This window comes from Lycium ferocissimum, chromosome 1 (assembly GCF_029784015.1).
Source record: "Lycium ferocissimum isolate CSIRO_LF1 chromosome 1, AGI_CSIRO_Lferr_CH_V1, whole genome shotgun sequence".
Classification (NCBI taxonomy): Eukaryota; Viridiplantae; Streptophyta; class Magnoliopsida; order Solanales; family Solanaceae; genus Lycium; species Lycium ferocissimum.
In genome coordinates, this window is record NC_081342.1 from 30,935,925 (window position 1) to 30,945,912 (window position 9,988).

Below are 9,988 nucleotides of genomic sequence, written 5' to 3' on the forward strand. Positions count from 1 at the left end.
ATTTGGAATAAGAATATATTTATTAGTAGCAATGCATGAATAATAACCAAAGGCAAAAAAACCTTGAACTTAAGCAATCTCGACATAACAATCACTGCATCATTATTCAGCAAATAACAATTCTCTTATTCTTTAATCACAATGTAAACATTACTAACATTATAAATTTATAACTGCATCATTAATAGGGTGAACCAAAAGATCCCTAACTTCATGCTGGACTCCTCAATTTTGCCAACTCTGAGAATTACGAAAACAATAATTTGACACTTGACAAGACATCACGTTAAACCAATTCGAACAAATGCCAAATTTCACTTTTTGGGATTGAGGGATTAACAGCATAAGTAACACGAAACCATATTTGATTTTTCTTAACTCAGAAATTTCATTCTATTTTTATTACGTAAAAGGTCAACATACGGATCCTCATGTTGATCAATTGAATATTAAGGATTATTTTCATTTAACATTTTTCGTACTAATCATGTATTTTGAAATCAATATTCAATTTAGGATAGTAAGAGTACATCAATTTGATAATCTTTACAGAATACGGAATTATTTCCTTTTATTTGTATGATGACACTTGGATGAGATAACAAGAATGCTAAACTTCTCACTAAATTTTCAAGCAGGTAGGCTCACCTAACCTACCATATGTTAGAGAGGGGTAAGTGGTTTGCACGTAGAAGAATCTAGTGGGCAAGAACACATTGAAACTCAAACTATTATACAAACTATAAACTTCTGAACATGGTCATCACGTCTGAAAATAACTGAGGATCTATATGCATTCCACAAATGTGGTAGTAGCATTCAAGTCTTTGACAACATTCAGAGCATACAGACAAACCCATGCCAAGAACTATATATAGGAATCAACTCAAATGAACTTAACATCAAAACAGAATAACATCCCAAAGTTGACATAAGCTCCATAACATCTTTTCAAGAAGATGGCAAGCAGCCAACTTGTCCTGATCGCTTCGTTGCTCCTTGCAGTAGCCTTTCCACTGATAACCGCCTATGGCAAAGCGCCAGCCAAGTCTACAGAGAAGACTTCCCAAGTGGTGGTTGAAGGCATGGTCTACTGCCAGAGCTGTGATAACTATGGATCATGGTCTCTTTCAGGAGCTAAGCCCATTGCAGCAGCTAAAGTTAGTATTATCTGCAAAAATCACATGAGAAGAGTGAGCTTCTATAAGGCATTTCAAACAGATAAAAATGGGTACCTATTCGCACCGCTGGAAGGATTCAAAATGGGGAATTCTTATCTTGACCATCCTCTACATTCATGCCGCGTAAAACTGGTTGACTCTCCTCTCAAAAACTGCGATGTGTTCACTAATGTCAACTATGGAATCACTGGTGCTCCACTCCGATTTTTAGACAAAACACTGAGGCGAAGTAACTATGAGGCTGTGATTTATGCTGCAGGCCCCTTCGCTTTCCGACCAGCTTACTGCCCACCTAAACCAGAATATTAATTGATTTCCACCATGTACTTTTATGTTTTGATCTTTTTACTGGTTTTATGCTTTCACCAGTCTTGGAGTATAATTTTCTCTGTAACCATATGCTGAATTATGCAACATTCTTCACATTGCAGCAACATTTTGCTCTCATTCCATTTCATAATTGATTACTCCATATTACAACCTCCCTCCATCCGTTCCTTCCTCCCCCCCCCCCCACACACACACACACACATCTATCCATCAATCTATAAGTGTGAACCGCGAAATCTCAACCTTTCAACCTCCATCTCACACATCTCAAAATTTAGGCAGGACGCAAATGAAAACGAAACCAGTCAACAAACTCAAAACTCTATATATATTTTAAGAGAAAATAAAGAAGACTTTACCAGCATCTTAGAAATCCAATGGCATCGCAAACATTTTATTTATCTCATCCATTGCCTCCTTTGTGCACGCAGTTTTCTCAAACAAATCATTATCCCTTCTTGACGACGAAGTTGGCAAGGAACTCTTAGGTTGATGGCGAGGCTCATCATCTGGAAGTATAAGGAACCCACTGCAACCTCTCTCCATCTTCGGTGCTAATCCCTGTTTCTTCGATTTGCTTTTCCTTGTAAACTCAATTGGCTTTCCAAACATGCTATTAATATCATCCATAGCCTCCTTCAAGTTAATTGTTGGTTCTACAAGGCCATGATGGCAAACATTTTCGACCTCTGATTCTTCTGAAATGGTCGACCCAACAAATTTGTATACAACTGTGTCCTCCCTACGGAGTCTTGGTTGAGGAGGCCTTTCAACATTTGGATCTCTAGAACATTCTGATGTAACATCAGTTGGACTTGGAAAAACAAAGCCTTTCACAACCCCATCTTCAATAGTACATCCAGTCAAATTGTTAGAGTTACCCATATCTAATTTATGCAGCTCATGAACTCCCTCCATCACATCATTGGTGTCATCATCAATATATATCTGAAATGGCTCCTGCATGGGCTCTTGAGTTTCAACTCTAGAGGTTTGTGGCACTGATGAACCATTTGCCGAGGTTTGGTGAGAAGATCGAACAGCACTATCAGTGTTTTCATCTATAAATACCTCAAAACCATTGTCTAGTCTATGATTAACTTTTGGCTGGTTTCTATGTGAATGTTTGCCAGCAAGAGATGGCTCTAATGGCTCCCGAAACATGCTATTAATTGCATGTATGGCCTCCTTTGTATTAATGGTAGGTTCCACCAGACCATGATGTCGTGCATCTTCGACATCAGACTTCCCAACAATGGCATTACCTACAAATTTAACTACAACTGTGTCTTCACCAGTAAACTTTCGACTGAGATCACCCCTGAGTTCCTTCTGAAGAGCTGGACCACCATGAGTAGCTTCGTTCATTTGTGACTCTCTCCTGGAGCCCTGTGAAATGGCAACCTCATTTTTCATATTTAAATACTTGGATTGTGCATTAGTTAACTGATCCCTGGTGATGACAGAATTGTTGATATTTCCACTTAAATTCTCATTATTTTCCTTAATCTCATTGTTCTTCAAAGTAATGTTTTCACCACCAAGAGAACATATTTCATTGTTTCCTTCCTGGCGCTGCAGAACATATTTCTATTATCAATAATGGCTCTTGGCTCATATAAACAAAAAGAAGACATTGATAGACAAAATGACCTATGTAACGAACCTGTATCCTCTTATTCTTACGCTTCTCCATGCGATGAAGGAACTGCTCATATGACTTATGTAACTCATCAAGTGGCTCAGCAAGCCTATTCATTGAAGAATGAAACAGAGATCTGTTAAGCAACAAGTGAAACTACTTGTTTCCAGAACCGTCCATGTGTTTAGTGGAAAAAGACATAACCAACATAAACCAGGTCACACTATTTAAATAACTAAGCGATGGGAAAGGGGCTTTCACCTAAATAAGTTGTTGCAAACAGATAATGATAAGAAAGAAAGAATCCATAATTTACCAGGATTAAAAGATTAGATAATTTTTTAGGACTCTGATAACAGGGCCCTGCAATTGAAAATAATTAATAGAAAGGAAAGCCACACATATATCCCTAAGTCATGGAGGAAAAAGGAGTGAAAAGAAACATTGGGCACCTGATGGCACTTCTTTTCTAAATAGCTTTATGGAACAATATTGCTTTTAAATTTGAAAAAATACCTAACAAAATACACATGTAGCAACTTTGCACAAGAAAATTCAAATAATTTCGTAAGAAGCAAGTAAAGTGAATCATTTGAAATTACCAACACTAATGGCGCAAAGACATGCACCTGCACTAATACTGCTTGACTACATCCCGAAATTGGCCATAGGAAACAAACCGTTACCGGACCTTCTAGAGTATCAAATATTCATAGCTCAAGAAAGTGCATACAAGTAGGATAATCAATTTGGCTGAGTGTTACATTTGGTTTGCGCCCTAGGATTAAATTCTGCAATGCATTACTGAAAGGATAATTAACCTGCACTAGGTATGAAAAAATGAGCAAAGTTTTCTTAAAGGGTTAACATATCCCTAGAGAGTAATATGGCTTGAGATACCCCAAAATGCAAAACAATGAAGAATCCTTTTCACTGGAATGTGACAAGAATTTGGAATGTCGATTGAACTGAATGTGAAATGACCAATAAACAGCATTTGCCAACATCTCTTCCACCACATTTCCAGGACAAAAAATTATTTGGATGCAAAAAGAATGTTAAACAAAAGGTATTTTACAACTAATAACTCAATAAGTCTTAAATCACATCTAGCTATTAGGTACTTACTTCTGCACGCCCAAATGGTACATCTTCTCCGCAGCCTCAAACTTTTTAATCTTTTCATAATAAAGAGCATATGCTTGGTAAAACATAGACTTTTTCATCCCGATACGATTCGACTCCATGGTTTTTAGTACCGCTTTTGGGTCATTCACATAGTCCATCTACATAAACAAAAATTCAAATGCAAATAAAATTTCATTTGTTAAAGCCCAAACATAGATTAACAAAAAAAAACACAAAATCACCAATCAAAAGAATGATACAGTGAAAAAATAAAACAATGGGTCTATTCAAGAAAGTTACCAGTTGCAACCAGACACGAAGATAACGCATATCATTAGCATAACGACGATCTTTCTCAAAAGTCTGTGCACATTTCTGAAGAAATCTTGGTAGTTTCTCCTTAAGCAGCTGTGGTGGAACTGACTCTTTCATTTTCTTTATTCCTCTATCAAACCATTAAAAGAAACTTAGAAAAATGGATTCAAAAGATATAGAGTTTTGTTAGAGGGTTGTTGCTTACCGGAGCCAAGGGAGAAGAGGGTCTTTTCCATTGTAGGATTTAATGTCAGAAACAAGTGAAGAAAACAGGTCATTGTACATTAATGCGTTAACTGACATTGGTGCAAGTGATTGGAAATGGGAACTCCACTGGAAAGAGCAAAGATTGGTATAGGGACACAGACCTAATTTGAATTTTAAGGGAGAGCGCTGTGAGATTTTCCATATGGTTTTTATATTTCAGTTTGCCCCCAAAGGTTCGCAAATAACATGTTTACCACCTTCCTTTTTTTGTATGGGGTTCACTCGTACAATTGACACATTTAATTGAGGCTTTCTAGTTTTTATTTCAGCATCCAAGTGACCAAATCTTCTGAGCGTTTTACTCCTCCTTTGTTTGTTTTAATACGGCATAAGTTGTTTTTAAAATTTATCCAAAAAAATAGTTACACACCCTAATTTTACGAGCCATCTCTTACAACAACCCAATGTAATCCTACAAGTGAGATTTGGGGAAAGTAGTGTGTATGCAGATCTTACCCCTATCTTGGAAGGGAGAGAGGTTGTTTTCGATCGGCTTAAAGAAAAGCATTTCAAACCAATTCGGAAAAAGAAATAGCGGAAGTAAAGACGTCATAGCAAAATACTGAAGAAAGCATGATAGTGCATTCTGAAAAAGGAACAGTAGCTACAACAAAATAATACGATAATCGAAACACAAAAGACAATAAGCAGTACAGAAATCAAAGAACAAGAAACTCTAAGAGTAGCCTACTAGTAAGGAAGGATAATCGAGACAACGCTCAACCACCTACTAACCTTCTACACTAGTATGTGTCCTCCATAACATTTTATCTAAGGTCATGTCGTCGGAAAGATGAAGTTGTACCATGTCATGTCTAATTACCTCTCCCTCAATACTTCTTCGGCCTATCTCTACCTGAAACTATCCATTGTCAACCTCTCACATCTCTACACTAGGGCATTCATGCATCTCCTCTTCACATGTCCAAATCATATGAGTCTCGCTTCCTGCAACATGTCCTCCACCGAGACCACTCCTACCTTGTCTCGGATTTCTTCATTTCTAATCTTATCTATCCTAGTATGCTCATACATCCATCTCCGCATCCTCATTTCCGCAACTTTTAACTTCTGAACATGAGTGTTCTGGACTAACCAAAACTCCACCTCACACAAGACTCCACCACTCTGTAGAACCTGCCTTAAAGTTTTGGTGGCACCTTCTAATCACACAAGACTCGTAAGCAAGCCTCAATTTCATCCACCTAGCATTAATATGATATGTGACATCATCGTCAATCTCCTAACTAGCTTGGATAATTGACCTAAGATATTTGAGACTTCCTTTCTTTTGGATGACCTGGGTATCAAGCCTCACTTCCATGCGAGCCTCATGTGTTACGTCACTAAAGTTGCACTTCAAGTATTTTGTCTTGGTCTTGCTCAACCTGAATCCTTTAAACTCCAAGGTTTGTCTCCTAAATTCCAGCTTAGCATTAACTCACCTACGAGCCTCGTCAATAAGAACTATGTCGTCTGCAAATAACATACACCGTGGCACCTCACTCGTGACATTATTCTTGTTTAAAGTAGAAGGATAAAGTCATAAGATGACACCTTGAAATAGTCGACATAATTTTGTTTGACATGTAAACGGACCCGTTTTCCTATTAGACACTTCAATTTTAATAAATGTGTACCTATTAAACACTTACGTTAACTTGGCACGAAAAGTGTTGTGCACTTATTCGTGTGGGTCATGCTTTAAAATTTTATTTTAGATTTTAAATACATTTTTCCTTTCTTCTTCTTTTTTCGTTTATTTTTCTTTTCAAATAAATTTTGTTTCCCTTTTCTTCTTTACTTTCAGGTGATCTACCGCCTGACCATCATTTTCAATCACATAGATCTCTGTTAATCCCTCATATTCTATGAAAAAATATTTTTCTTTATGACTCCATTAATTCATCCTTAAAATAGAAAGTCTTTAATCCATAAATTATTATGCAAACATTAAATTAGAATATTGGATTAAATAGAAGATCAAAATGTGGGACCCAATAAAATTAAATAAAAGAAAAAGAAAAAGAAATGGAAATGGTTGGCAACTTGTTGTTTCTGGGAACCAATAAATTAAATAAAAGAAAAAAAAAGGAAATGATTGGCAACAAGTTGCAGCTAACAAGAAGTTGCAAAGGCCGTAACGTGTTATGAATTGCAATTTGCAATTGCAGCAAGTTGCATTAGAAAACCAAGAAATTTGATTGGTCCAATGGCAGACAACTTTTCCTATGAATAGATGAGTACGTTCCTCAGTTTAGACCCACCAAAAACAGAGAAGTTGAGAGCAGTTCACAGACTGTGATATAAAATAGTCTGTGAAGAAAAATAAAAGTGTGTGAGTAGATGTTATAGTGAGGTGTCTAAAATAAAGAGTGTTATTTTCTTTGAGTGTGGTATAGTCTTTTCGAGACTACCAAGTTGTATTATTTCTCATTATAGTGGTATTGTATTGCTTTTCTCGTGTATTGTATTTTTACCCTGTTAAAATATTTAGTATCGTTGTTACTCTCTTATTCTTGCTACTTAACATGGATATTATTTCTGGGCGGGATTATTATTTCCCAACAACGTGGTATCAGAGTCATGGCAAATAATAGTCCACTGTCTTCTCAGTACCTGTCTCACAAAAGAAAATTATGAAAAATGGTGTCTACGAATGAAAGCCATTCTTGGCTCCCAAGATGTTTGGGAAATTGTAGATAGAGGGTTTACAAAACCCGATAATGAGGAGACTCTATCTCAAAATGAAAAAGATGTGTTGACAAAGACCATGAAGAAAGATCAACAAGCCCTCACTCTATCCACCAATGTCTGGATGATGGCATGTTCAAAAAGGTGGCTGATGCAACTACCTCAAAGGAAGCTTGGGAGATTTTACAAAATTCTCTCCAAGGAGTTGATAAAGTAAAGAAGATAAAACTTCAAACTCTAAGGGTTGATTTTGAAGTTTTAAAATGAAAGAATCCGAATCTATTTCGGATTTTTGTCCAAGAGTGATGGTTGTTGTAAATCGGCTAAGAAGATACAGGGAGGAAGTAGACGATGTGCATGTGGTGGAAAAGATCCTTCGCTTTTTAACACCTAAATTTGATTTTGTGGTATGTGCAATTAAGGAGACTAAAGATTTAGACTCAATGACGATAGAGCAATTGGAGGGTTCTTTACAAGCCCACGAAGAAAAGATAAAAATGAGACAAGAAGAGCCACTGGAGCAACTTCTAAAAACTCAGGCATCCTTCAAAAATTTTGAAGGTGAAAAGAGTTATAGAGGAAATGGACGAGAAGAGGTCATGGCACTCGTGGAAGAGGAAGGACCGTTGGCAACACCTTCCATAATGAAGGGAGAAGCCAACAACCATTTAGAGGTCCTGGTCGTGGACAAAGAGGAGGAAGAGGACTTGGCTATTATCAGCGTACCAAAGAAACAAGGTATGATAAATCTAAAATTGAGTGCTACAACTATCATAAATTTGGACATTACTCTTGGGAATGTCATAGTAATGTTGAAGAGAAAGTTAACCTTGTTGACGACAAGAAAGAAGAAGGTGAGTCAACACTGTTAATGGCACCCAAAGAAGAAGATAGTGATGATTGCAGTTCGTGGTGTCTTGATAATGGAGCAAGCAACCACATGTGTGGATGCAAAGATATTTTTGTGGAGCTCACTAAGAAGGTGGCAGGAAATGTGTCCTTTGGAGATACTTCAAAGGTACAAATCGAAGGAAAAGGTACAATTCTAATCTCCTGTAAAGACGGTGGCCACAAGTTAATTCAATATGTTTATTATTTGCCAAAATTGAAAAGTGGTATCTTTGAGTTTGGGCCAACTTCTTGAAAAATAATATGATATTCATATGAAGAATATGCATCTTTGGCTTAGAGATTCAAGTGGAAAACTAATCGCAAAAGTGCGTATGGCAAAGAATAGATTATTTTCTTTGAATCTTAAGACAATAGATGCAAAGAACAGGAGACCATGACACCTGCACAGGATGCAACCCCACCTTTTTCTCCATAAAATGTTGCATCTTCTTCTTCTCAAAAAGATTCAAGTGAAAGGCCATAGAGGATGAGGAGCATTCAAGAGCTCTATGATGATATAGAAGAAGTTACTAATTTTGATTTTTTGTATTGTCTCTTTGCTAATAGTGATTAAGCTATTACAGGCAAAAGGTGGAGATAAGCCATGGAGGAGGAGATCAAGGCAATATTGAAGAACAAAACTTGGGAATTAACAACTCTTCCCAAGGGTTATCAAGCAATTGGTGTCAAAAGGGTATACAAGGCAAAAAAGAATGCCCATAGAGAGGTGGAAAGATTCAAGGCAAGACTTATGGCTAAAGGCTACAAGCAAAGGCAAGGCATTGACTATGAGGAAGTCTATGCACCTGTTGCCCGCATGGAGACGATCCGTCTGCTGATCTCCTTGGTGGCGCAAATGAAGTGGAAAATTCATCAACTAGATGTCAAGTCGTCATTCTTGAGTGGATATCTTGAAGTGGAAGTCTATGTTGAGCAACCACTGGCTTTGTGGTCAAAAATCATGAAGATAAAGTATTGAAACTGAAGAAAGCTTTATATGGATTAAAGCAAGCTTCACGAGCGTGGAATAATCGCATCGACATGTATTTTCAAGACAATGGGTTTACTCGTTGTCTCCATGAATATGCTCTTTACATTAAAGTTCATTCTAATCCAGATATCCTACTTGTTTGTCTTTATGTTGATGATCTTATTTTAACAGGTAATAACCCAAGTTTGTTTGAAGCTTTCAAGAAAACTATGTCCCTAGAGTTCGAGATGACGGACATAGGGCTCATGTCATATTATTTGGGCCTAGAATTGAAGCAAATGGAGGAAGGCATTTTCATATCTCACGAAAGCTATACAAAAGAGATTTTGAAGAAGTTTAACATGTTCGATGGTGTCACGACCCATTTTAGGATCGCGTGGGCATATACCATTCCCACCTTGGTGGAAATATCCTTAACCCAAAACAAACTCATTTGCAATAATAGAACAAGATTCATTAATCTTCAAATCATAATATAAATAAAATGCAGAAACAAACTCATTTATATAAATAAAGCGGAAGTGTTTACAAACAGCTTTTAAATACACT

The 9,988-nt window shown here is 37.0% G+C and overlaps 3 protein-coding genes across 5 annotated transcripts; 2 read left to right on the forward strand and 1 right to left on the reverse strand.

Annotated features, from left to right (window-relative positions):
- Positions 1-768: 768 nt before the first annotated feature.
- Positions 769-4,997, reverse strand: LOC132053890 (uncharacterized). Of its 3 annotated transcripts, none has more exons than XR_009414209.1 (6): positions 4,802-4,997; positions 4,582-4,726; positions 4,282-4,439; positions 3,178-3,262; positions 1,246-3,086; positions 769-1,171 (listed from the first exon to the last, which is right to left on the reverse strand). XR_009414209.1 is itself a non-coding variant. In XM_059445988.1 (6 exons), the coding sequence occupies exons 1-5, from the start codon at positions 4,897-4,899 to the stop codon at positions 1,878-1,880; spliced, it is 1,695 nt and encodes a 564-aa protein (XP_059301971.1). In that variant the 5' UTR covers positions 4,900-4,994; the 3' UTR covers positions 769-1,171; positions 1,871-1,877. The 3 variants fall into 3 exon arrangements, 1 of the variants encoding a protein (XP_059301971.1); XR_009414210.1 differs by having other exon boundaries at positions 1,236-3,086; XM_059445988.1 differs by having other exon boundaries at positions 1,871-3,086; positions 4,802-4,994.
- LOC132053907 (non-classical arabinogalactan protein 30-like) lies at positions 960-1,615 on the forward strand. The gene has a single exon (XM_059446003.1). The coding sequence runs from the start codon at positions 960-962 to the stop codon at positions 1,488-1,490; it is 531 nt and encodes a 176-aa protein (XP_059301986.1). The 3' UTR covers positions 1,491-1,615.
- Positions 4,998-7,862: 2,865 nt separating the features above from the next.
- Positions 7,863-8,884, forward strand: LOC132063969 (uncharacterized). Its single transcript, XM_059456770.1, has 3 exons — positions 7,863-8,295; positions 8,376-8,575; positions 8,837-8,884. Exons 1-3 carry the CDS (start codon positions 7,863-7,865, stop codon positions 8,882-8,884), a joined length of 681 nt encoding a protein of 226 aa, XP_059312753.1.
- The last annotated feature ends 1,104 nt before the right edge of the window (positions 8,885-9,988 follow it).

Bases quoted from the DNA above. Each gene is read 5' to 3' on its own strand.
- LOC132063969 (XM_059456770.1), top strand. From the start codon at position 7,863: ATGGTTGTTGTAAATCGGCTAAGAAGATACAGGGAGGAAGTAGACGAT. The intron at 8,296-8,375 runs GTATGATAAATC...GTAATGTTGAAG, and splicing joins CAGCGTACCAAAGAAACAAG to AGAAAGTTAACCTTGTTGAC. The intron at 8,576-8,836 runs GTACAAATCGAA...TGCAAAGAACAG, and splicing joins CCTTTGGAGATACTTCAAAG to GAGACCATGACACCTGCACA.
- LOC132053907 (XM_059446003.1), top strand. From the start codon at position 960: ATGGCAAGCAGCCAACTTGTCCTGATCGCTTCGTTGCTCCTTGCAGTA.
- LOC132053890 (XM_059445988.1), bottom strand. From the start codon at position 4,899: ATGTCAGTTAACGCATTAATGTACAATGACCTGTTTTCTTCACTTGTT. The intron at 4,440-4,581 runs GTAACTTTCTTG...TTGTTTATGTAG, and splicing joins TTCGTGTCTGGTTGCAACTG to ATGGACTATGTGAATGACCC. The intron at 3,087-3,177 runs GTTCGTTACATA...TATGTTCTGCAG, and splicing joins GTAAGAATAAGAGGATACAG to CGCCAGGAAGGAAACAATGA.